This window comes from Pogoniulus pusillus, chromosome 20 (assembly GCF_015220805.1).
Source record: "Pogoniulus pusillus isolate bPogPus1 chromosome 20, bPogPus1.pri, whole genome shotgun sequence".
Lineage (NCBI taxonomy): Eukaryota > Metazoa > Chordata > Aves > Piciformes > Lybiidae > Pogoniulus > Pogoniulus pusillus.
In genome coordinates, this window is record NC_087283.1 from 17,038,243 (window position 1) to 17,066,051 (window position 27,809).

At 37.3% G+C, this 27,809-nt stretch overlaps 1 protein-coding gene across 3 annotated transcripts in view; it reads left to right on the forward strand.

Moving 5' to 3' along the window:
- The window catches only part of CHD9 (chromodomain helicase DNA binding protein 9), an 86,880-nt gene that overhangs the window by 11,090 nt on the left and 47,981 nt on the right, over positions 1 to 27,809 (forward strand). The window contains exons 4-5 of one of the 3 annotated variants that reach the window (XM_064160372.1): positions 1,258 to 2,860; positions 25,286 to 25,620. In XM_064160372.1, the coding sequence (XP_064016442.1) occupies positions 1,424 to 2,860; positions 25,286 to 25,620 (1,772 nt within the window). In that variant the 5' untranslated portion in view covers positions 1,258 to 1,423. Of the gene's footprint in view, positions 1 to 1,257; positions 2,861 to 23,822; positions 24,068 to 24,136; positions 24,429 to 25,285; positions 25,621 to 27,809 lie in introns of those variants that run through there. The other 2 variants (XM_064160373.1, XM_064160374.1) reach the window with 2 other exon arrangements.

The following is a 27,809-nucleotide window of genomic DNA, read 5'->3' on the forward strand; positions in this document are numbered from 1 at the left end:
TGGTCTCTTTCAGTGTGGTAGACCAGAAGTTTTAAATAGCTTAACTCTCAACAAGGATTATGAAGTTAGGTTAGGTTTTATTCTGACTATTGTTACAGCACTTTGAGTGGAATAGGAGTATAAGTAGAATAGGTTTTCATCAGCTTGTCACAAGACTGCTTTGTACCTGACAGGCTCACCATGAACTTTGTGCATCAGAATATTGCAGGTGTTCAGCATGTCTGGTTCTGGAAGAATCCTATGCTAATCTGTAGGAGAATTCATTAATGAAGAATTGCAGTTTTAATGGGGGAAGAGAACACCAAGATGACCTTTAGTAGTAGGGTGTCAGGAATTAAAAACTGTGGCTTTTCTTTCATTTTTATGCCAATAGCAATTAGATATATGCATTGACAGGATAAATGAATGATTATTCCATGAAAATGCTCATTTGAAGTGATTGCTCCTCTCTTCTGGAGTTTTACTAGTTATCTGAAGAGATAATTTACCACAGAGACACATTTTCATTCATTTCCCATTCTGTTTGATTACACTATAAATTTGGGAGTTTTTAGGCTAAAAGGAAACTAATCAGCCTTTTCAGCTCCTCTTGATTAGAAGTCCCTCATTGCAAGCTAAGTCACTGCTGATCATTCAGTGATGCTAACAATAAATAAAGAAATAAAAGAAAGTTTCAGAACTAGGTAAGGATGTAATCTCTGAACCTGTGCTTATCTTTGACTGTGTTCATCCTCCTGTCATTCCTGTAAGTAAGAGCCCTATTATGTCTTTAACTGAAATAAAACACAGTTTTTCAATGTCTTACTGAATACAACTGAAATGGAAGAGACAGTGCCTCAGCTTTTCCTACTGAAGTTATGGTAGCTTTGTTTTCAAATGTAGTTTGTAACCTCTCAAGTTTTAACATATAAAATGCACACAAACATTCTGTACATTATATTTCTTTCTACAAACAAATTTTAATTCTGGGCCAGAGTTTTGTGAAAATAGTGAAGGAGATCCTGAAGTTGTGCTTAGATAATGGGGTGCATTGAAAAAAAAAAGAAATATGACTTGAATTATTTCAGGCACAAACCCAATCAGTGTTGCATAGGACATTGCATATAAGCAAAAATAACTTGATCTGTGGTTTAACTATCATTGTGAACAAAATTCCAAGAACCTGTAAAAGTGTTGGAGAGGGAAAGAAGTGATGAGGAGAGTCATGAAAGTGATTTTTATTTTTTTTTTCTGTTGTATTTTTGTTCTCTCCCATAGGATGCTTTAACAATTTAAGACGAATGTTTCCTTAGAAGCAGTAATGGATGTTGGCATGCCTTGGATAAGGTGGTGACTGCTGGATGTAATTTTTTTCTGTACACTGCAGAGAGCCAAAATTGACTCCATTTGGAGTTGAGAGAAAAAGCAGTACAGACTACGCAAGATGACTGATCCTATGATGGATTTTTTTGATGATGCCAATCTTTTTAGTGAGACCTTAGAAGGTTTGTCAGATGATGCCTTTGTTCAATCTGGACCTGTTTCACTTGTTGATGAATTGAATTTGGGTGCAGAATTTGAACCTTTGCACATAGACTCATTGAACCATGTGCAAGATGCTCAAAATCAGCAAAAGATGAGTGATTTTGATCAGCTGAATCAGTATGATACACTGAAACTTCACTCAGTAAATCAGTCTTTTAGTAGCTCAGCTGATAACGTCTTGTCACCACACTCTCAATTCAATTGTTCACCTGTTCATCCTCAAAACCAGTCTAATGGGATGTTTCCAGATGTGGCTGATGGTAGCCCTATGTGGGGTCATCAAACTGCCACAACTGTTACGAATCAAAATGGGTCCCCCTTTCACCAAGGACATTCTCAGTCTATGCAGCAAAACAAAAGCTTTGTAGCACACCATGACTTTGCCTTATTTCAGGCTAATGAACCGCAGCATCAGTGTGCCTCGCTACGGTCACAACAAAGCAGAAACAACACGGGACAAGATGCTCTGAGTCAGCCAAAAGACTTCATGGAAGTTAATGTATCTACTTCTCTCAGAGTCAGTGTTAACCACCCACCTTCAGTTTCTAATCCATCAACTTCACAGCAGCCTCTGTCTGTTCAACAGTTTTCCCAAACTACAAGTGCTTCAATACATTTTTGTGGGAATCAGGAAGGAAATTTTGATGGACAATCTCCAACTATTGCTCCATGTTCTGTCAATAATAGCCAACAATTTTCATCTCCTTACCCTTACTCTAACAACCACATTTCTCCTACCAGCCTTCTTCAGTCTACAACAGCTCTTTCTACTAGCCAGCAGACACACTCTATCTCTGACTTCACTGGAAGTGATGCCTTTACATCTCAAACAGGGACCAAGGAAGAAACAGCTGAGCACATGTTGAATCCTAATACAGCTTTGAATTCAAATAGTTTTCAAATGTTGCATTCTGCACATCCTCAGGGCAACTTTAGTAGTTCAAAACTCTCTCCTGTGAATATAAATTTTCCAGCTTCTACTGGTTCCGCTTCTCAGATAAGCCATTTCACTGATCCTATTGAAAGCAATGGCTTTACATCTTTAGATGAGAACTTACTTCATCAAGTTGAGACTCATAATGAACCATTTACAGGACTTGACCCAGATGACCTTCTTCAGGAAGACCTTCTGCCACAGTTTGATGATTCCGCGTTTGTTCAGGATAGCACAAGCCATGTTTTAGAGCATGATCTAGAACATCATATAACCTCACAGCAGGTAACACAATCATCTGATCCTGTTCGGGCACAGTCGCAAAGTCAGATCCATCCTTGGCATTCTTCGACTTCTAATCGGCGTCTGCAAGATAGAAGTCGTGCAACCTCACAGGGACAGGTATGTAGGGATTTGAGGGGGGGAGGTTTCAGCTGTTTAATTTTGGTTGATCTGCTGAAATGAATGATGGTTTTGGTCCTTGTGCCAAAGCATGGTAATGTAAGTTTCTGAGGTATTGTTATTTGACCCTGAAGAAATCTAAGTAACAGCTAGTCCAGGGAAAAAAAATGAACCTGTTGATAGAGACTCTGCTTTTTAGCGTTTTGTTACCATTGCAGAAAAAAAAAAGTATATGACTTGAAATGTGTATTCAGAGAAAAAGATGCCAGTCCTTCTGTTACTTCTTTTATTTTCCTTGAGTAGAGAGAATTGGTCAGTTTATGATTTTGGTGCAAGTATAATGGCTTGTTGTCCTTTAAAGTACTTAAGCATCATTCTTGTTAGTGCTTTAAAAAGGCTTGTGTGGCTGATTTCCTGCAAGAATTCCACTGGTTTTGTTGTCACTGGGTCCTTTGCTTGGCATCTTTGTGCTCCTGCTCGTGGGCTAAAAATACAAACTCTGTTGTTGTGTTTGATGTGATTAATAATAATAGAAAATATTTAATGGGCTGTACCTGTGTTTGGCTGCATCAAAAAGCTGCAGTTATTTTAGTGACACATGCCCTCGCATGAAGGACAAGGTAGTGCAAAAAATATACTTTTTTTCCACTGGTATACAAGAGAAGTGCACTTTCCAGCCAGTATTTTATTTTGAGATAGATTAAAATTGTGTGAGCACTGAAGAGTTCAGAAAGACAATTTTTTAGTCCTTCAGTCTGTGTCTTACAAGTGCTTTCTCATAACATACCTGATCAAGTAAATCTCCAAATAGTTTTCAGACATTAAGTCCACTTCTTTTTGTAATGCTGACCTTCACCTTAATCTCTACCATCATCTTCTTTTTCATAGGAATTACATAGGTGTCAACAAATTGAAACATAGACTAGTCTTTCTGGATTGCTTTGGTCTCTTTTGAGTAGCCAAGCTTTAGAATAGCAAAATAGGGCAGGTGAAGTTATTTTTTCACAGTGTTACCAGCAAAATCGTGTTTTTTACTAGCTGTTAGAAACTTCAGCATATATGAGAGTCTTGCAGATTCTTTAGCTCCAAAAATTGATGTAAAAGGGAATGGATCTTGAAAATAGTAGAGCTTTAATAACCTAAGTCACAATTTGTTGTCACACCTTTTAAAATTTGCCAATTTTGAAAGCTGCCTCTGTGGTTTTGGAGACTGGTTTAGTGACTTTCCTTGTTAAAGGGGAATATCAATGACTGCATTACCTTTAAGTTAATAACAATATTACCACAGTTCATCTCTGCTTGGTAGCTTCTAGCATGATTCAATTTGACTGATACTTCTGCACTCGGGTGGTTTGGCAGGAGCTGTAGCTTCTCTATGATAAACGGACTTGTTCAGCTGTATTTGCTGGTTATCTAGCATTTCCAGAATTGTGAGAAAAGACTGTTTGGGTCCATGTACATGTTAAGAAAGAAAGTTGGCATTTTATTTTAAAATCCTGTTTTAAATTCTAGTAGGAATTTAGCTTGTGTTAGATAAAGGAGAGAAAATATAAATGTTTTCTAGTTTTCAGTCTGTGCATCTTACACAACTCTGGTGTCAAATCTGAAGATGCAGAGAGGTTTAAAAAGACTGTGATAACTGTATTCTCTGTGTCCTTGCTAGCAATTTTCTCTGCTTCAGAACTCAGAGTGGTGTAAAATAAAAAATATTACTGGCTCTTTATTCTACTTAGTTAGCAGGATGCAACATAACAGGTTTTTTTCACCGCTTTTATTTTGTCATTAGTGTAGAGAGAAGGGATTAACACATTAAATCTTTTGTCTTGGTTCAGTAGATTGCTTCACCACTACAACTTCTGCTTAAGTTCATGGAGCATATAACCGTCAGTTGAACAGTGAAACTTTGTCAGGTTGTGATGTGGCACAAATAAAACATGTATAGAGTGGCCCATTTGAGACTGGCTTAATTAGCTGAATAATGTAGTAGATGTTGGCTTTGAACATTTTGTTTGGGGTTTTTTTTTTTAGGTTAGAGAGGAGGAAGAATAATTGGGCACAGCTCAAGTAGCTGCTTCTGTCAGCTACCTCTGTAAACTGAAGACACATGGCACAGTAGCTGCTAGTGAAACGTGATGCTGTTTCTGACGGTGTGTGCAGTACTACAGAGGCAGTAGTGACGAGTTCCCTGCTGGGAACCAAAGCAGCAGAACCCAATTGTGAACAGTAGTGTTGAGGCTGTTGGTCTCCCATGGGCATGCTTGGGGTGAAGGGTGAAGAGGAAATGGATTCCGGGAAAAGAGGAGTGGCAAGAAATCCAGGGATTAGTATCGTTTGCAAGGAGCATGTGGGATGCAGGCCAGACAGCGAAAAGTAGGTCTAAGAGAAATTTCTGGCGCTGTGACTTTTCTCTTGTATACATCAGCCTTTTAGGACTTGGATCTCGGAGATACTGGGTTTAGAGCTTTGTATTGTAACTAGGAATAGAGGGGAAAGTTCTGAGAAATGTGGAGAGTACCTAAGAATTTTGGGGTTTGCTTTTGGTTTTTTGTTGTGTTGTGGAAAGAGCAACTTCACAAACCTTTGCTTTTTCTAATGCCTTAAACTTTTTATACATTTCTTTTTTTGCTGGGACTTCATAATGAAACATAGAAAATGGGCATAAAACTACTTGTTTTGCGGTTTATTGTTTCAGGGTATGGGATAAGTGGTGTAAATTGGATTCTGACCTTGAATTTATCTAATTGGACCAATATTTAATGTTTCTTTTAGAGACTGTGAAGTGAGAGCTGTCAGACTGTTGTGAGGACTGTATAGATATCAGAATGACAGAGGCAAACTATATAGAAGCCTCTTTGAATCAGAGGCATAGGTAATATGAATACTAATAGAACGTGTGGCTATTACTGAAATTGAGAAGTGTTGCAGATCTCTCTTTTGACAAATTATAATTCTAAGAAGGGATTTAGTTCTAACTGTGACTTCTATATTTTGACCATTCTGTAAATTCTAAAATTCAAGATCAGTATGTTCTGCTTGAGTCTTTTACAAATGTGTGTGGTTTAACCAGAGAGGAGGAAGATGAACTTAAGGGATGGAGAGGAGTATTAATCTTACTTAGAAAGACCACAGTTAGGTAGGAAGAAATTTTGATAGCTGTCATGGTTAAGATAAAACCTTGGTTTAGAGGGTCATGTTTTGTACTGGCTTTTTTACACTAAAGAGAAACCATTGTTAGTGTATTTCTTTACATGAGCTTTTGTTCAATAATGATTGAGATTTATTCAGAAAAGATAACTTTTTAGTTTATGAAATAGATAATGAATTGTAGCTATTGGAATGGACTCAACATTAGACAACCAAAGACCTTAACTGCCATTGCGCAGAGGTTATTTCAAATTAAGAAAGAACATGAAACCCATGTTTCATTATTTGAAAGCAAGCATGCCCATCAGATTTTTACATGTACATCTATTCTTTTGATAAAAAATAATTTAAAAATTAATACAGTCACTTTAGAACAGCAGTCCTGCAGAATTAGAAACAATCTAGGATATCTTATGCCGCCATTACACTTCATGTGCCTGCTGTAATTAGATTATAACTGTAAATAAATTGTGCCTCTTAATTTTACATCATGCATTTTTCATCAGAGTTAAGAGAGCAGAAATTGGAGAAACACACTGAGGATTCATGTAGTCTGAGTTTTGAGCAATAAAACACTTCTGATCTTTGTAATGCCACTTAAAACAATTTAAGATTTGCTAAAGATAAATAATCTATTTACTTTTCATAAAGTTGAAAAAAGGTGACAAAAATGCAAGCTTCAGTATTCAGTTGTCCATGCTTGGAAGACAAGTTGGAAAGACAGTCTGAAGTATAAACTGTCCTAGGAGAAGTTAAGAGCCATGCCACTGTGTATGTTATTCTGTAATAAGACTTTAATCTCTTGTGGCTACATACACAAAAGCAAAATAATTGAGATTAAACTGGAAAATAAAATTCCATTCATAATCCTTTAAGTTCTATAGGACAAGGAGGTAGTCCTAGTGCTTTAATAAGGTGTATCTGTTTTTAACTTTTGTGACTAAAAGCTTGAGACATGACTTATAAGTGCACAAATTCCAGTATCTCACATCTGACTTTTTTTGTAAAACCTGACTTGGAACATGCAAGTGCTTTCATGTTTGCAAGCAGGAGCTTTCCTACCACTTGTTTAACAGCAATAGATGACACTGGAGAGAATCTGTCTTACCCTTAGTGAAAGTTTAGAAAAGGAAGCCTGAGCATTGTGAGTGATTGCTTGGTTGGTGTTGGACCCTGGGACATCTGTATCTGTCAGTGGAACTGAGGATAATAAAATACACATCTTAAAATTTATCCTGCTTTGCATCATTTGAAAACTGAAATCTAGACATCTGTTCCAGTAAGCATTTGTGTCTGGGGATAGGGCATTAAAATTCATGTGTTGTAATCTTGAAATATAAACCACCACACCCCTCAAAAAAAACCAACCCTCAACCCAAACCCCTTGTTCTTCATTATAAAATGCTTAATAGTTTTGGTATAGCTCACATTAAGCATATGCACTGTATTTATATTGTTCTTGTGCCTTTATGATTCATTTTGTGGGTGACATCATCATATTACTAAATGTAAATCTTTGTCAGCTTTCCTTGTAAACATATCTAGGAGTTATATGCTCTGAATTTAGTTGTCTGTTCTTAAAGAACGATTTTCAACTTCCTTGTAGGAGCTTAGTAAATTCGCTACCACAGTGAGGCAGCAGAATTCAGTTGTCATCTCCCAACACTTAATAGGTTTATCATGTATACACAAGTAATGAAAGTAATCCCTGCACTGATCATCTTTGCACTGGATTTTGTAGTGTGTTTGCTTGCTTTCTACTATTTTCAGAAAGATCTACACAAATAGGTGGGAATGAAAGTGGTAAAGTTTTCTCATATGTAGAGAGTTAATGATAAGTAGGACAACATATCTGAGCCCAAGAAGTGCAGTTCCTGAAATGAGCTAAGTATTTTAAACTAATACAGCTATAAAATATGTTTTCATTATTAATCCGTGGCTTTTTGCCAATGATGTATTAATCACTGAAGATGGCTGTATTTTGATAGATTTATTTATAGTTGAATGTGTACGGAGCATTTCCTGTTGTATGTATTTTAGGTTTAGATAAGCATTTTAAGCATTTCTTTTTGAAATGAAAAGTTGGATACAGTAGGGAAAGGAAATATACATTCATGAAGTAAGTTTGTAACAATTACTGATGAGTGATTATTACAATTTTTTATTTACCCATTTTTCACTTGCTTGTATTTCCTTTCAACATGGAGTTGTACAGTAAACAAATGACAAAAACTGCTGGAGTTTTAGGAACAGAAAATACACCAGAGTATCTGCTTTATGGTTTTTTAAGGCTTTATGAATTTGTTCATAATTGCAGTATCTGTTGGGTAGAGTTAATTTTTTTTCACCATTATTCTTTTTTTGGTTTGGTTTTGCTATCACTAAGGCTGTTCTTCAGTTTCTCTCAATCCATGTCACTGTCAAATATTATAGTGTCCAATTCCTTTTGTATGTTTCCTCCTAAAATTAAGTACTCGCTGTTGCCGTGATTGTGATAATTTAAGAATATAATTTTTCCTGAGATAATTGCACACATTAAATTGCTGCAGTAATTGTCTTTAAAATGTGCCAAAAGAGAGATATTTTTGAGAAAAGTAGTTAACAGATGGCAAACAGAGGAAAGAAGATAATGGCTAGGTCAATTTATAAGACCAACCGTACAGACAGCAAGGTGAGACTAGGTCACAAAAAATAATTGGATATTAGTAGCAGTAATAATATTACAGATTTTAAGTGTGACTGAATAATGTAAATAATTATTTGTAAGCAGATGTCTTGTTAACACTGAAGAACTATAAAGCAATTCCGTAATGTGAGAGTACTGATAGAACTGTGCAAACCTTAGTGTCTGCAAGACATTAAGTACTACTTAATTACACAGCAAGCATACCCAATCTTAAGTTCTTTTCTGAAGACAGTGACCCATACAGACAATTACTCTTAAAGCTGTAGTTCAATTTAAGCCTAAACTTCAATTAGTTTAAGGGGAAAAAAAGTTTATGGAAAAAAGCCTATTCCCCCATGTTGTTACGTATTAATGCAGCTGTTTGTGCTATGAACTGAACTGGGAAACTTTTTACTTCTTTGTTGCTCTTGAGGGTGATGTTAAGGAATACAGCTTCTTGACTTAGTTCTCCCTCTTAGCTTCTTAGTTGCGTGGAATTGTGTACCTTAGTGGTGGGAAGAGGAAGGGAGTGGGAACCATAATTTTCTGCTGCAGAGACACAATAATTGTAGATGGAACCACAGCCTCAAATGCCGAGAGTGCCAAGTGGGCTCTTTGTGGGACTGTGCATTGACATCAGTAACTACTAATCTTTGTCTAATGCTGTTTTCTAAACTGATTTTTTTGAGTGGCTTTAAACATGTCCTTGCCCATAAAACTTCTGCAACAGTGCTTCATCTTGATATACTTTTTAGAAAATCAACACTTTATGAACTGTTAGTGAAGTGTTACTACTGAAGGAGAAGCAGAACTTGTGAAGATGTTAACCAGTACTACAATTTTGAAGCCAAAGAATCTGAAGTAAATTTGAAATTGATGTGCCTTTTGTCCAAATGTCTGCTCTGTGTGATCAGGTTTTAAAATTCCTTTTAGCTGTTATGATAATTTTAAATATATAGAGAGATGAAAATATTTTCCAGCATTTTGTCCAACTAACAGACTCCTACGTCTGGAGAGGCATTGTTTTCTTTTGTTCATTATTGGGTTAAAAGATTTGCACAAGTTCTTGGTTCTGAGAGTGTCTGTCTTCAGATGTTGAGTGGTTGGAACTTGGAAGCACCTAAGGCTAATAAAAATGAGTGGATTTCTAGAATGATGAGCTGAGAATTCTTGCGTTGATTGGTGTAAGTTAGATAAATGAATCTAGGAATGTGGCTTTAAGCTATAAGCAGTTGACAAGCCTTATGTTTTGAAAGCTGTGTAATTCATAGTAGAGATTGAGTTATTGTTTTTCCCCTTCATAAATGTGTGGCAGGTTTTCTTTTGTGGGGGTTATTTGGCTTGTGTTTGCACTTACTTGGGTTTTTGCTGCCTTGAAGTCTTACTGTGAAGGCTAGCATTTTAATCTGTATCTAAAGAAATTTTTTTCCATACTGCCTTTTCAGGAGTTAGTCTGCATTTGAAAGTAATTTAAGAGTTAGTAGTATATCCTATATGTGCTCTTGATGCTATTCAGTAGCATATTGAATTGCAAACCGGAACTAGTTTCATAGATTGATAGAATGCCTCTTTTAAAAGATATTCTTGAGTTCACAATTTAGTTCTAGTTTATATGTCGATAAAAAAAATAAAATAATGCCTTATCATTTAAGAAGACATTGAAAATATTTTGGTTCTGAGCATTTTGCTTCTTATTGCTTGAAACATTGTTTCAGAAAGAGTTCTGACTGATGAGTTTGAAAAATATTTTAATTAAAAAAACCAATTGTTTCACTATATTATCTTTTTCACCAAGTGCCACACATAAAGAAGGAAGATTCTATTGGTATTTTAAGGAAACTTACTAGAAAAATACAGCTGTTGTGATTTTGACTTGCAGTGTGCTGTTGGCTTAACGTACTTGTTATATTTCTGGAGAATAAGAAATAGTTAGAAGATGTAGTACATTCAGGTTGTTCTTCTTCTGTGCTAAATCTTTGTGGCAGCTGCTCATGAGGTGTAGGTATGGCTCAGCTTGATGCATACTTTTTATTGTAGCAGGAATGTTGGTTCTTGCCAATCTTAAAAGCAGCAACCAGTTGTTACAGAACACAAGGTGTCATGGGAAAGGCAGAGAGATTAATGTAAGGAACTTGTGCGTGACAAAATCAAACATGCATCTTACGGTGTATGAGGTCAATAGGAGCAGTTTGACACTCACCCATCCCCCTCCCCAGAAGAAACCACCAAAACAAACAAACAGAAACAACCGAAAGCCCCACAAAATCCACAAAAAATAAAACAATAAAAAACTTTAGGGGATTTTATTTTGATGTCTGCATTGTAGATCCTATTTATGTCATCCTATATGGAGGATTCTTTGATATCCTGTCATGTGGAGGTCAAAATACCTTCAGTGAAACCCAGATGGTACACAAGAGGCATGTTCTATGCTGCCAGCCCCATGTGTTTTTTGGCTTAATGCAGTGTATTGCAAATACGTACAGGCTTTGACTTACTTCAGGAGATTTTCAACCTTGCTTGTTTAGGTTAGAGGTATGAAGGTATTCTTGCTCTTCCCTGGATATACTTAAGGATGCCTGTGGCAGCATACTGTGGTCTCTGACTAAGCTGCTGTTCTCCTCTATGTTGATAATAGTTTTGACTGACTTGAAATCCTTTAAAGATCATAAGTAGTTATTTCATCTTGAGCTTTACATTGTGACTAGTCTTGTCTCTCATGATAATAGTCAGACTCAGTTGTGAGAAAAAAATGTTGCAATGCTTATGGTTTTAGAGATCTATCTTGGAATTTCCCTGACGTTTTGGTTTTGCTTTTTCATTTTATTTTAAATAGTTACCTCTGTGAAACTCTTGGATACCATGTTCTTTGTCTAGAAAGCTCTTAGGAGACTTCTGGGAAAAAATGGGTTGGATTTTTTGCTTTGCCTGAAGTAGTAGTATCTTCTGTTCTCAAACACCTCTTTTTGGTGAATTCTTTTTTCTGCAGGCATCTAGTTTGCCTCCTCAATTCAAGGAGAATTTTTTTCAGGAATATTTAACTGAGAGAACTAGATTCAACAGGATTGGTTTCATTAAACTTGTGTGGATGCTGAAGTACTCTTATGTTGGAGATTCTGGCATGGAAAGGCATTGATGTAGTTAATCTAAGATGAAACAAAAAATGTTAAGTTGGTTTGAAGTGGTAGAGTGTGCCCCCCCCTTTGTTTTAAAAGGAAATGTGCTGTGCAGTCAGTTTTAATTATAATAGTGACTTCCTAGCTGTTGAAGTGGGAAAAAATAAACTATTCTCAGTTTCTTTCAGTACACTTCAATAGATGTTAAGTGCTGGGATTTTTTTTCACACTGAAGTGACAGAGACGTTGAAACCATTTTGGTTAGTCTGTTAGATATTCAGGAATACTAGAGAAAAGGCATGTTCAAAGATTGAGTAAACTTGTAACCTTGACTGCTCCTAGATGCTAGACTTTCTGAATATATGATTATTTTGGTTTAAAGGTAGTTCATGATGAGAATTTCCCTATTAATACAAAATAGTTTTTTTTCATATCTTGTCATCTTTCACAAGACTTCATCATTCTGTCATGAATAAGCAGTTAAAATACATAGCTTACTTAAAAACTAAACAAACTTTAAAAGGAGGCACCCAGTGTTATAAGAGAATAACTCCCTGGTGCTTACCAAGACAAGGATCTGTTGGAGCATGTTGTTCCAGGGGCCTTTATACTGTGAATAAGCTGGTTCACTTCACTTCGAAATGAATTTGTTTTTATCATTGTACTTAATGTCCTACGAAACGTGAGCAAAATTTGCTAAATTATGCTCTTAAAACATGCCTTGGAAGGTAATCTCTGTGTTTGGTTTAATCTATGATTGCTGCTCTGACCTAGCCCAGCTTTCCTTTCTGTAACTAATTGCAAAAGTGAGGTGTAGAGACAAAAAGTGGGCAAGTTCATGCTAGTTCTGCATAGTTCTTGCCTACTTGCCCTTTAATTGCTTTAGTACATGACTCCTTTGAAGTAGCAGAAGAATATGACAAATAGACCATGGGCTGTTGTATGGTTTACAGCCCTTCAAAACTGTAGTGTCTTCTGTTTCTGAGACCAAAAACAAATGGAAAGGGTTTGAGGGGGGACTCCTATGAGAATACTAGAAAGAGCACTAACTGAAATTTAGGTTTGACAAGAACTAGCTACCATTACAGTCTCATTGTGTTTTGTTTTTTTTTGCTAAGAGATAGCTGCCTTGCTGCTTTCTTAGTGTGCTAATGATAGGCAGCAGAAGCTGATCTTGGGTGTTTGGATTAGGTGTCCTGCTCCTTCTGGAGGTAGTTTCAGTGGGTTTTTGTATCCTAATTGTCCTCTCTGCTAGGTAATGAATCTCATCATGAGAAAATGAATCTCTCAGTGGTACACAAAAGCAGTGGCCACTTAGAACGTGGATGAACAGGTAGCAACTTGGGAATAATTGGTTTAATTTGGGGGATTTTTTTTTTGGCCTGCACACTTTGGCAAACAGTCCTTTGTTGTTTTAAAATCAGCATTTTTAAGCACTTTGTGTTCTATGTAAATTGTAATTTCTGTCTAACGATAAACAGAGTTACTTGGTTTAAGACTACTTGAAAAGGGTAGCTAGAACCTGAATGCTTTAAAAGTGGTATGGAAATTTACTGAAGACAGTAAGTCTGACTTATGCATATGTTATTTAAATTGAGTATACAGTGAAGAGGTTGGATAAAAGCTCAACACATTCAATTTCAGACTTTCTAGTTTGTATGTATGTATAGGTTACTCAAATGCTCTTTTTTCCTTTTAAGCCGAATTCTCAGCTGCTACTTCTAGAGCTTCTAAAATAAAACCTTTAGAATCTTCTATCTGTATCTACTGTGTTGAAAACCTTGTCCTGTATCTTGCTATTCCCCAGTAGGCGCTAACCTGAGTTTACAGTGGCAGGTCAAAAAACTGTACATGTGCTTCTTTCTGACAGTATGTAGGTTTTCTGGCAGTGAGAATCCTCCTAGTAACATAGGAAAAAATGTAGCTTAAAAAAAAAATCAGTTAATTTGTTTGTGCACCTCTTTCTATCCTCTTCCCCCTTTCCAGTTTGTAATGTGAGGTAATTTTATGCTTGTGGATAATAGATAAAATATGTTTTCAACTGCATATGGCTGTAATGGTCTAACACAATTGTCCTGAGCTTTCACAGTGCTTGCTTCACAATATGCATTGCAGTTTGTTTTGGCGTCAGGTCATTGACATGGTTGTTACTAGTTTGCTCTCTGGGTGACTTGGACGCTTTGGCTCAGTACTGGTGTTCTATGGTAAATGCAGCTTGGGATGTTGCTTTCAGCAGTGGTATGTGTGAAATTATTGAACTCCTAGTCTGCATCTGCTTGATAGCGTTTCCTGTGAAAAATCACAGAGTTGGAGAATGACTTAGATTGGAAGGTACCTCGGAGGTCGTCTACTCCAACCCATTTGCCATGGGCAGGAACATCTCTCAACTAGACTTGGTTTTCCAAGGTCTCATCCAATCAGGCCTTAAACATCTCCAGAGAGGGGCATCCACAACCACTCTGGGTAGCCTACTCCAGTATCTCACCACCCTCATACTGAAGAACTTCTTCCCTAAGATGCAGTCTAAACATACACTCTGTCTTCTTAAAACAGTTTCCCATAGTCCTGTTGCTAGACACTCCAGCTTTCCTGGAGGCTCCCTTAAGATACTATTTACTAAGCTGAAGGTAACAGCAGTTTCAGTGGGTTAGTGTGAGTTTTGTGTTACTTAAAAAACATACACACTTTAAGAAAACAGCAGTAAACGTTGCAGTTGAAAGTTCCTTATATTCTGTGTGCAAAGGTTCTTTTGCCTTATTTTGTGAATGGAGTGTATTTCATTTCAGGTGTTATTTCTCTCTTTTTTGGTTACAGATTCGAATTTGTAGCTCTTGGGACTCTGATTACAGAATTTCAATGTTCCGTGATTCTAGGCAAAGACAACCTTGGATTTTATTTGGCTCCTGGTTTGCTTTCTGATGATGTTTGCAGTTTTGGAAAAATGCTAGTGCTTAGCCATGACTCATAAGGCCTTAAAGTAAGCTGCTGTATGATTAAAGAACTCGTTCCTTTCCAGACTGGCTGTTTCTGAAGGAGTATTTCCCCTTAAAGACAAACTTCCTTTATGTCATAAAACAAGATGATAATTTGGAAGTTTTCTGTGAACCAACATATTGTAAGAGTCGTTTCTGCATTTTTCTTTCTTTCTTGCAGGACAAAACCTTCAGAATATTAAAAAAATACAGATACTAAACAGTAGTTTGAGAAATGTAAACATTTATGGCAATTTTGTTTTCAGGTTTATTATATGTGGAAAATAGTAATAGCTTGAGTAATTTTTTTAAGACTTTTTTGGAAGAGGGTAAAGCGATAAACCTTGCCTTTCTGGGAATGCACAATTTCTTCACAACTTCAAAATCAGTACATTTTCAATCATATATTGAAAAGTTTCTTTTCTATTATAATTTAACACTGGAGAATATAATGTGTAGAAAAGTTAATATTCCAGTAGAGGAACAATAGTTTACTGTCATAAATGAACAAATACACTCCACAACATGTGCCTTCTAAAGAAAGTATTTATTTAGCCATTTCTTAATCTACATAGTACAACAGTTTTCTGTAGTCCTGTCAATAGGTGCACATTTAAGAGGCTCACATAAACAGGTAGTAAAGGGAAAAAAGTTACAAGAATGTTAGATACTAAGCAAAAATTAAAAACAAGAATAACAAAACAGGACTTGCAAAAGACTACTATGTTAGCCATTTAGTCAGACTATCTTCTGAAGAAATAGGGCTTCATATGGCATTGCCACAGTTTTCTGGATTTGATGAATTTGCATGTCCTCAGATAAGGGAGAAGACGAGGGAAGTAACTGGAAGGCCCATTTAGCAGAACTTCCATTCAGGTTTTCTTCTACCAGATGAAAATCTAAATGGAAGTACAGAGAAAGGAAGGAATGAGCAGGTAATGTGGTGTCAAAGTGTTGGATTTTGCAGCTTGTAGTTACTGTAATTGAGATGTCTTATGTGGATTCTCAGAAGTCCAAGAAGGATTGAGCTCATGTTTAGTTTCACTCGATAAGACAACTCTACCTGTCTGTCTGCTTCATGCAAGTGGTAGGCACATCTCTGAGATTTCTGTTCTTCTAATTTGACTAAATTTGATTGATGGGTTAGGAACCATTAGCAGCTTGGCAGCATAAATGCACCAACTTGTATGGCATGGTTGTATAGCCTTGGTGCTTTGGGGTTTTTTTTGGGCTGTGTTTTGTTTTATTTCCAAAAGCAAGCTGCATAAAAATTGAACAGCTGTCACTTGCAGTTGAGTGTGAATGTATAACTGTAACCTGAGAGCTGAAAAACAACCTAGATGAATATTTTAAAGCTACATCTTTCTAAGTCTTTAGTTAAAGAATGTTTGATTATCGAAAACTGTGACTCTGTGGGTGGCAGGGCAGGGTGCGTGCACATATGATATATGTTACTGCTTTGTTTTACATCAAGCAATATGGGGAAAAGGCCAGTCAGGTGAAGCTGTTCATAAAGTGTTTCTTTGGGGCATATGGAAAGGTTTGAAGCTACAGTGAACAGCCATTTATAAAGATGTCTTGTGTCCAGTGATGAAGCATCCAGTTGAGGGAGAGGTGAATGTGCCGCTAATTTAGACTGCTATTTTACATCTTTAAATGTGTGTCATTTTGTACTAGCATGGCCTTTAGTTAGCATTAGGGATAGTTTAGATTGAAGTGCATTTGGGAAAGGTCCACTGGTGTCTGTGTAGCTCCTTCTGATGATTTACCATTCAGAGCTCTGTAGACAGCTGAACAGCAGTGATGTGGTTCACAATGCATTGGCATTTGTCTTCCCTCTATTCATATTGCTGCTACATCTGCTTTTTAAAAATTCAGCAGACAGTAGCAGGAGGACTAGAGAAATCTTGCCCACAGTAAGCTTATACTTGGTACATTTTGTTGCTATGTGCTGTATTTTCAACATATCTGATGTTTGCAAACTAGGAAGATGGAATATGAATCATTCTGTTATAAATATTTTTTTAATGTATGTATGATTTTTTTTTTGGTAGTGCTCATTCTGGCAGTTTTGTAATGAATATTAGTATATTGTTTATCTTTTTTTCCAAAACCTCGAAAAATAACTGCTGGAAAATCTCAAAAGGTGACTTGACTCGAGGAGAGGGAAACCAAAATCCAAACTTATTCTATCCAAAAGTCATGTAGGAATTTCCTGTTCTTAGCTTCCATTTTGTGATGTTATTTTGTTTTCCCTTTACCGGTCTTAAATTCAGGAAGGAAGATATCTTCATACTACTTTTTTTTTTTTTTTTTTTGAAGAGAGAACATGACTTTAATAAAAGTTTTCATCCTTTTTGAAATTAGACATTTAAAAAAGACATTTCGGTAGTTTGAGCTAGATAAAAGTTCAGATATTTCAGTACAGGAAAAATGACTTTCAACATTCCTCACTGTACTGTATATTTACCTTTAATATCTGTTGTTAGTCCCTCTTCTTTGGATTTAAAACATAACACAGAGATAAATTTAATCTTGTGAAGGAATGCAAAATTTCCTGCAGAAAAAGAACAAATTTAACAGCTTACTTTGATTTTTTTCCAATAGTACTCTGCAAATTCATGAAGCACCATTCACTGATGTGAAAGACTAGTTAAATGAACGTTTTTGCAGCCATGGAGGACTAGAAGTTACTGCACCTTCAGTTAATACTATGTTTTTCTGAAGTATAAAAGGTAATTTAAAATGTTGGGGAGAATGTTCTCTTTTGCTGCTTCTCCCCATAGTTCTAGAAGCCATCTGGCTTTACCTGTTAAGTAATTGCTTTCATGTTGTAAAAATGAGTGTGCTCCAGAAGGAGCTCTTACCTGTGCCTTCTGAGAATGGCTTTGATGATGTGATATTTCAGTGGATCAGTATGTTTGTTGGTCTTTCACTGGGGGGGGAGAGTGTTGAAATCTAATGGCCAGTCTTAGTCTTTTTACATCAGAAAGGTCTGTATGATTTTTCTTGCCCATAAGTATTTGGTGAAATATGTTACATGTTTATTCCAGATACACAGAACTTGGTTCAAACAGCAGAGTGAAACTTGTTTTTCCTTTTATAGAGTATTGAGTTGAGCCAAATGTTTTTAAAGGAATCTATTCTGAACATGTCAAGGTAATATGGGTCAAGAGTGCAAGATTAAAAAGAAGAGTGGGGGAACTTTCTTGCTATGACATTTTGACCCTTAGGTTAGGATAAGTATGAAAGGCTTCAGAAAACTTGTAGAGGTATGCTATGACTGAAGTTGATCTCAGCCTAGTAATTCAGATCTATTGTGCATTCACAATGCTGGCTGACTTGAATATGATCACTATGTTTGGGGTTTTTTTTCATGTATTGGAGGCCACAAGTTTCTTGTACTGAGTTCAGTGAGAGTTGTAGTCGGGACTCCACAGGTGGAAAAAAGATATGCACTGTGTGAGGCTTAGATCAGTACAGGTACTTGGACTTACTAGTTCTGTGTGTCAAAAAAAGCACCTGAGAAATGCTTATGAAGCAGTAGGTTTTATTGATTGTTTGCTGTTTTTGTTTGTTTGGTTTTTTAAATCCATTTTCTAAACAGCTGTGTTCACAGTTACAGACTAGAACCAAAGAAGTGGGTACATACTGTCCCAGTGTTCTGTGCCCATCAAAAACAGACACACACCCAATGCAGCAGCTTGGCAGAGCAAGTACGGTCAAGTTCTCAGTTTCTTTAATTCCTTGGCAATTTAATATGCTCTGTTACACAGCAGCTCCTTTAAGAGTACAGTGAAAGTTGCACACAGTTTTTTACTAAATATTCAGAAAAACAATATGTATATGGTGCTGAGCCTCAAAAAAAAATTTTTTTTAACCAAAATCTTCTAAATGGAAGTTTATGGGTGCTGTGCACTGACTCTGCAGTATCTAATGGTGCCTTTGTGGCATGCCCAGGTTAGCAACATCTGGTTACAATGACAGTGGTTTGATTTTCTCCAAAAAAAGCCTTAATTGGAGACTTACAGGTTAAGCTGCTGCTAATCGCGACTGTGGAGTCTTGGCCATAGAAGTGGTGAAACCTGGTGAGTGAAACAATTACTGGGTTCTGTAGCATTTTGGTGAGAAACAACACCCTATGTATAGAATCTGTGACATGTAAAGCAGGTGTTCTTTTCATCTTAGAAATAAGAGTGGTTTAAGGTAGCCAACCTTTAATGTTTTCATTTTCACATGAATTTAAAATTTGTTTGGAAGCTTGGTGTTGAATTATTTGAACAGTACAAAGCACAGTAACCAAACATACATTTTGAAGTGTTTGTTATATAGATAAAACTATTGTCCAGCAACATTGCTTACTCATCAGCATTAGAGATTTTTTTTCCCCTGTACCTTTTCCTCTTATATATCTGTAACACATGTATTTCAGTTGGAGTTACATTTCACATATGTATGTCTTGAGATTATATATCACTTAAACAGCAAGACATTCATTAGCAATGATAAGTGACAAAAAGAAGGAAGAGTATTATCAAATATCAAAAACCCAACAATTTCAGATGCTTCATTGGCTCTCTTAATGGCTCCACATATGCACCAAAGAAAAAAGAAAAATGAGAGAACCCTATGGATCTTCGTTTGGCAGTGCTTTTGGCTTTGTAGAACAATCACAACAGATGGTTTGGGGCAACTGTTGAACGTGAAAATGAAAAGCAGTTCAGAAGGAACTACCAAGTGAAGGGCTCCGTTCAGGATTAAAGAAACCCTGTTGCATGTTTAGGTGATCTTCCCATCATCCATACAAAGAAATGCACTTATTTTGCTGAGACTGTCATTCAGCGAAGGAGATTTCTATGTGCGTTTGAGATGACACATGCCTATGTTGTGAGGAATCTGCAGATTGATTCTGTCAAGGGTGTGAGCTGCTGGTTGGTTGTTTTTTGTTCATTTGGGGTTTTTTTGTTTCTTTTTGAACTCAATTGGGTTCATGCCTTTTTTTACCAAAGTTGCATTCTTTAATACAGTTTTATCATTCAAATGCTGCATTTTCCTCTGTCAGCCTGAAAAGCAGCAGCAGTTCACAAATTCTCTGATTTTAATTTGAAGAAATGAGATGGTAATTTGAACAAAACCCTCAGACTATCAATTATCATCAGTTACGCAGTTCATTTGTTTGTTTTACAGTTGTGCTATTAATACTGTTTTGCTGACTTGACATGCGAAAGGGGATTCCTTGTTTATTACTAAACATGGACAAAGGTGATGTGGTAATGCATGAAGATCAGGTTTCCAGGTGGCTAATTTTAGCTGCTTTCAGGGTAACTGATGTCAAGGTCATCTTGATTTTCTTAGGAACCTGGTAGACTAGTAACAATTTGAAATGCTCTGGGGACTTAGGATCTATATGCATCTTCCTGCATCTGTGTTACTACCAGTGGGAGTCGAAAGAGCATTCAAAGCATTGCAAACCTTATCTAGTTTGGGTCTGACTAGTCAGAGTGATAATTCATTTCTTGGTGTAACTAATGTTTGGATGAGTAGATCCGCCAGTGAAAGTGTGACTCATTAAAATTCCAGGGAAAGATGTTACCAGTTCTTAGGGTATATCCAGAATGAATGCGACTTGGGAGAGATGCTTAAAGATTCTGTACAGAATCAGAATTGAAAGATCTTATCTACAGAGGGATAATATCTACTGTAAAAAAAGGTATTCTTACAGTAGTAGCAATAAGACAGGATTTGGGATGCTTTTCCTGGAGATAGAAGTTTTTCATGTGTTAAACTTACCTTCTTCCTGGGGCTTCCTTTGCAGTAATACACAGAGGATGTGAAGAAACTATCAGCTCTTATTGAAGCAAAACAAAATGAGTTTAGGCCTTCCAGGGAAGAAAAAAAAACAAAACAACAGTCAGTAAGCATTGAGGACAGTGATTTCTCCTTGCTATGGGAAGTACTGTTACACCTATTAAGGTCACAGCATCACAGAACGGTAGGGGTTCAAAGGGAGCTTTGGGGATTTGAGCCCCCTACTAATGCAGGTATGCCTTGATCAGGTTGCACAGGAACGTGTCTGGGCGGGTTGTGAAAGTCTCCAGAGAAGATGTCTGCAAATGCATGTCCTGTGCAACCTACAGTGAAATGTTGAAGTGCCTTTTTGAGAAGTTACCCAGCAGAGCACTAGTACTGTTGGGAAGAGTGCCATCATGATTCTATGTCTTGATATTGTCTGGTGACTTGCTTGCTTTTATACATTGGTTTTATTAAAGATATCATTTAGACATAGATGGTGTGTCTTCTGCTGCAAAACACTATGCTGAAATCTTTTGAATACTGCTGAGAAGGTGCTCCTGTGGCTGCTGTGAAATCAGGCCATATGTGGGGAAGTCTACAGCTGTTGTCTTAACCGTTCCACCCTGAGTATTTTTAGGGCTAGCTCATCCATGTGGGCAGCAGTACATCCTATACCTGCTGCTGTTAATGTTTTTTCGCAGGCAGCAGCAGTGTGAATTTGACATGATTCCTGCCAGTTTCTCTGCTGCCCACAGGATCGCAGGGAGCAGTGGGAACTGGCGGGAGGCTTGTTCCTTGCGCTCTGCTGCTGCTTGGCAAGGCTTTCAGCAGCAACAGATACCCTTGAGCTTTCTCAGTACAGACTCAAGACAACGTTACATTGGTGTATGTTCAGTTACATTTGGATCATTATCTTTGCAACCATGAGAAGTAAACCCGCATTTTTTCCCAACAAAGTCTCTGTTTTTTAAGTACATGGCTGCCTCAGGGATTTCCTTTCCACCTTCTCCTGTACATTTGGCAGTTGAGAACTTATTAATGCCGATAGATGGAATAAGTTTGTAAGCTGCTTGCAAAAGGGATATGCTCCTTCAGATGTTTAATCTGCCTCCTGCACAGTAAGGGGGAGGAGTGATTTTGGCTTGGCAGAAGGCTTTTGTCCTTTTTGTTGTAGGTGCTGTGTAGCTTTTGAAATTGTTTTCCATGTGTTTATTTTATAGCCACATATTTTTTGGAAGCATGATATTATTATCAGAGTAGTAGACCTCTGCTGAATTAGATGATTTTTGTTGCTTTGATTGCTAAGTACAGGCAGACATTGTCCTCCGTATTACAACTCTACTTGTGGTTCTTCTAATCTCAAGATAAGAATGTTGCTTTCCAGTTTTGGTTTTTGTGACAATGGTGACTTCCTTGATGAAGGTTTCATTATATTTTTATTTAGCTTAGAATGGCTGGCTGCTGCCTTCCTGCATCTTCACGAATGTCATTTCCATATGGTTAGAAATGTCACAGCATTTTTTTTTAAAGTATTTTCTTGCTTCTCTAACAAATAACTTACTGTTTGTGCAGTGCAGGAGACAAAAGCAATACTATGGAGCAAGAAACAAAGTGTCAGCCTGAGAAAACATAGATTAGTCTTGTCCAGCATACTTTCAGCTCTACAGCAAGAAAGTAGCACAAGTTGTTGAGGAATAACCAGGGAGGCAGTTTGAAACTGTGAGGAAATAGGCCATTAAAAACTTTCTTTCAAAGCAACAAAATATCTAGGAAAATTATGGGGAAATAATTATGAAAGAGCCACCATTTCATTAGTGCTTCCTTAATTATTAGGTATTTTTTGTTTGTTTCTGTCCCAGTAACGTTAAACATAGCAGTTCCTTTTTAAAAAGTCTTTAAATTGCATGGCTTTAACAGTATTTGGCTTAAAGTGGAAATTATATGAGAATATGTTAGGAATATTTTTGTTTTGCTTTAGCTGATCTCAGAATGCAAAGTACTGCATTACTTGGCATTTTTACTAAGTTGTGAAGTAACAACTACAAGATAAATCACTGCAATTCGTTCTAGATGTTGTAACTATAAAGTAGAAACATCTTGGCTAGGTGTTCTCAAAGTAAAAGTTAGTAACTGTCCTTGTGATTGAGCTGCATATGTATAGAAATGCCTTGGAATTCAAGTCCATTTAATGTATATTAGTACCACTAGTGTTTTCAGTGGATAATGAACCTCATTTAAAAAAATGTTAATTTGAAGTGAAATTCTGATAAAGTGTAAGATCTCAATTTCAAAATCTTGGCAATATTTTAAATCTTATATGGAGAAAACACCATATGTATCAGAAAACAGAGGTGCAAATACATATTAAGCAAATCTAGAATTCAAATCCTGATCTGCCTTCATTCTTCTTCAATGGACTTGTGAGAATAAAGGGTATTGTTAGGATGAAGCTATGCTCTCAAATGCTTCTTGGTGTTGTGATAACATTTGAAGAAAACTTATCGCATCTTCTTTGTGCTTTTATTTGATCTGTTGACAATACGTATTCAAAAACTTGCCTGATCTTTTAAAATGGCACTTAAAATCAGGCTTGGAATGAAGAGTAGTTTACCATACAGCTGCGTCCCTGTGGAGGTCTTTACAGCAACGCATCCTGTAGGTCTGGGCAGAGGCAGAGGGAGGAAATCAAGGACGATTTCATTTTCTGTAGGCAATAGGGAAATCTGGAATGAAAATCTTATGCATTCACTGTTGCTACCTTACGGTAATGGATTCAGTGTGAAAAAAATAATTGAAAAAAATCGGAAGTCTTTCGGAGAGCAAAGTATGTTTGAGGCCACAGCTTTGGATTTTAGTCACAACCCCCAAATGCCGTCCGCCGGCCCCGTGTCTGTGGGAACGCTGGAACTGCAGAGTTGCAGCGAAGGGAAGGCTACGACAGAAGAACGCCCAGTTCCCACGATTTCCCACTCGTGCGGGAAACACTGGCGGCAGTAGTGCGGGAGGCGGCGAAGGAAGAGTTAAAGCCGGCAGCACATGTCGGGAAGACCAGCCCGTTGGGGGTTAAACTGCGGAGTCTAATGGAATAATAACGGGTAGCACCATCTGCTGGCCTACTTCCGCAGAAGGACTCAGTATTTTTAACGACATCTCTAATATTCATGCTGATGCATTTTGATGCTTTGTGCATTCATTTCTTTCTGTGCTTTGTTGGAATCTGGCTACTCGCTTCCCGCCGTGGCTGCAGCCCCGCTCTGGAAGGCAGGCAGGCGGCTCTGGCCCTACCTGCGCTGGAGGATCTGTGGATGTGTGCTTGCCAAGGGAGGAATATGTTGATAAATCACAACGTGTGTTTGTGGAGGGTTGTGCATATCTTGGCTGCGGCTCGCTAAATAGGCCATTTAGCAATCTTCTTTCAATGCTTTTCTCTTGAGCACTGCCTGGGGTGCTGAAAAAGCAGAGGGCAAGCCTTTGTCTGACGCCAAAAATGTCTTCAGTGAAGAGGCCAAGAGGAAGGGTAAGTGAAAGCCTGAATGAGTGGGAGGAGGAGGGGTTCTTTGGGCTAAAAGGCTAATGGGATTGAATAACCTTCCTTATTACTGGCTGCTGCTGCGGGAGCCGTGCTGCATCGCCATCTTGAGCTTGTTGCTGTTTTCTCGGGTCTTGGTTATTTGTTATAGCCTGTAGGCCTTAAGGTGGCATTTTAGAGAGGGATCCTGAACCCTGCCTCCTTCCCGGTGCTGCAGCCCTGCTGCGAAGCCCTTGATGAGGCACGTATAGAAAATGTATCCAGTGAAGTGCACTGGATTTGACCAGAAAATGTGTTTGGAAATTCCTGGTGGCTCTTCTTCATGCTGTAGGCAGAGGCGCATTTACGGGTGAGAACATAACTGTTATCTGCTGGGTTTTTCGTCTGTTTGAATAGGAAATTCTTTCCATTCCTCAAAGGGGAAAGGGGGGAGGGGAGGAAAGCAAAAGCATGTCTTCTAGCCTGGTTAAAGAGAGGCTGATAATCTGAATATTTCAGTTGTAGTGTAAACAATTCTGCGTCGATGAAATGGTGATTTAAAAACCTGAAAATGAAAACAAGTTCGAAAATATAATTGAGCCATTGGTCTTATGTTGATCTAAATAAAGGAAATAGTGCTTTCTGATCTTAGGAAGGCAGAGCTCTCTAATTTTAGGTTTGGTTTTGTCATTTTGTCTGTTAGAATCTTGTTTTTTGTTGGAGCATCTGACCTGTTTAGCACCGAGTTAGGCTTGTAGAGCTTTAATCTTCTTTCAGGTAACTGTGGTTCCTGGTATTTTGGCAGTGGCAAAATACTGATGCTGTTATCTTCGGGAGGTATTTATTTTTTCAGATTTTATGAGAGTAACGTTTACGGGAGATGTTGGAGGTATCCATCAAATGTATGGGAATGATGAAAGGTTGAGGATTGGTGTCTTTAACTACACAGGCGGAAAGAAGGCTGAGAGGTTTTTAGAAGAATATTTTTTAACTGATTTCTAGTACGTGGATTGGTTGTTTAAAACCCACAATTGGTGCAGTTGTTCTAAAACCCACGCCATTCTGTGGTATAAACAGGATTCCTTCTTTTTTGTCTGCGTGAGATCCTACCAGTTAAATCTTTCTCAAGTGCATATCCGGATCAGAACTATTTGTACTTGGTCTTTCAACACATGCTTATATTTTTAAAATGAGGTGATATTATTTACATTTTGTCTCTTGTTACAGCCTCCTTCTAAGAAGACTGATGGTTCAGGATCATGTACTAAACTGCAGAATACCCAGGTGAGGACCATGTCTGAAAAGAAGCAGAAGAAAAAAGCAGACTTGGAAAGTAAACAAGAGAAGGCAAATCGCATAATATCTGAAGCGATTGCAAAAGCAAAAGAGAGAGGAGAAAGAAACATTCCCCGAGTAATGAGTCCTGAAAACTTCCCCAGTGTTTCAGCTGAAGGAAAAGAGGAAAAGAAGGGTAGAAAAGTTAAAACCAAACCGAAGGACAAGGAGAGCAAAAAACCAAAAACTGGTTCCTCATCCAAAATTAAAGAGAAAACAAAAATTGGGTAAGTAGATTAAAAACGTTGTCTTATTTCTCTTCAGACTGTAAATCCTTGATTAAAATGAAAAGTGCTTACTGATAATGAAATGTTTTCTTCCACTGCCTCTGCCTACACAAAATTCTTCCTGATTAAGTCCATATGTGGACTCTCTCACTCAGGAACAAGAGCTCTCTGTTTTCTGTTGAGATAAAATCATTTTAGGACTGTGCTTTTGAAGGGAATTATTTTAAATTCATACCCTACAATTCTATACTTTGAAGCATAGACAAGACTAAAATATCTTTCATCTAGTGTTGTAATCAGTTCTGACTTCAAATTAAGTTTATCTGATGCTACAATTGGTGTCTTTATCAATTTTGGCATGTATCTTCAATACAGTCTCCATGATAAACTGCATAGGCAGAAACTGGAAGCTTAATGAACTTGTTAGCAAGTGAATATTCGTAGAGATATCTTCTGTATCAAATTAAAATGCGTATTGGAAAATCTGTTTCCTAAGCACTTTGTAGTCTTGTGCCATCTATTTAATCTGCCCTCTTAAAAATGTAGGCACAGCTAGGTCAATCTGAGTGGATACCTTGGAATAAGAAGCTTTTGGAAGACTTGAAATGTTAGAACGCTCTGAGGAGAGGGATTCAGTAGGTTGTGTGTCTTCTGACTCTAGAGCTAACGTAGTTCTCCTCTGCTTGTAAAGAAGTGTCAGGACTTGAAATGGAAATCATAGCTACGGTCTGATTTTTGTCTTTTTTAAATCCATGCTCTCTTTGCAGTAACAGAAATATTAACTGGCATATCTCTCCAAATTTAAATGTCTCATATACATATGTGTGTTCTCAAGTATATGGAGCAGAGATGAATGTTCTTTTAATCAGCCCCTTTCTCTACCTTTTTTTTTCCCTTTCTTTTTTCTCTAGAGATCAGTGTTTTTCTTACATGTTTGAAGTAAACAACTTCCTTGAGAAGTTATCATGTAGTAAAAAGGATACTGCTCTAAACTCAACTTGATTTTCTTAATGTGACCTTTTGTGGTCTTAATTTCTTTATCCTCTGGTAATGGGTTGGCATATGAGTGCTGTTCATAAAGCTCCTTAGCATACTATATACAGCTTGCTTTTGTTTTTTTCTTTGAAGTGAGATTTTGGATATGTACTTCCAAGGCTGGTTTCACATTAAATGAATCTCTGAATTTACTCATGTTCTATAACAGGGTGTTGTTTTTCGTTTCTGATCTGTCTCATCAGAAGACTTAGATACTAGTGTCATCTTCTTGAGGCTGTATGTGAATTGCCCTTACTGGAATTTGTATACTTCTTTGTCAGGTAATTAAGAAAACCTGCCAAAAATATCATCCTTATGATATGCTACGTAATTTCCATGTTATTTTTCCTGGTCTTAATTAGAAAAGTGAAATAAGTTGCTACCTTGAATTTATACTTGGGCATTCAGTTTCGTTTCTTCATGAAATGCTTAGCTGTGCACGGCAGTTAGGGTAGGTTTTCAGGATTTCATGAGACAGCATCAGTTGAGAAATAAACATTTCTCATCTGTTTTCAACCATAATACTTGTTCTTGATCCAGAGTATGCTGAGGCTGCTAGAAAAGTTCCCATTGGATTATGTCTGGTGGACTCCTCATAATTTTTGCATTGAGCTACAAGGATTTGCCTCCCCATTATTTATCAGTTTCATCAACTAATGCCCCAGGTTACTCTGTTAGAAATCATGCTGCCAGGTACTGCTTTAACTGCATGGGACACATTGCTGAAGATTTGCAATCAGATCCTCTTAAATAGCAGTGAATAGTCTTCTAGAGCCACATATCAACGTTCTGCAGAATTTCTGTGTGCTTTGATTGAAAGCAGTAAAGCAAATGCTTTGAGGCATTGACATGCTTCATTTTGTATTGATACAACCTCATATGTTGCTACACTGTTAGCACTAGTTTGTGTTATTCATATAGGGTATTAAAATATGAGCTCTTTAGCAAAGAATATGTTGTGGTGGTTTGAAGAGCAGCAATTGCAAGAAGGCCTTGATGCTTATTTTTTTGAAAGAGTAGTCTTAACAAACTGTTTTGTATACAAATGTAGCTTCTTGATCTTACGTAAGAAGAATATTTGGTATGGGCTGGATATACTTGTCTTTTCAAGGGCAATTTTTAAAATAAAATGGGAATCCACTTAGAGAATCAAA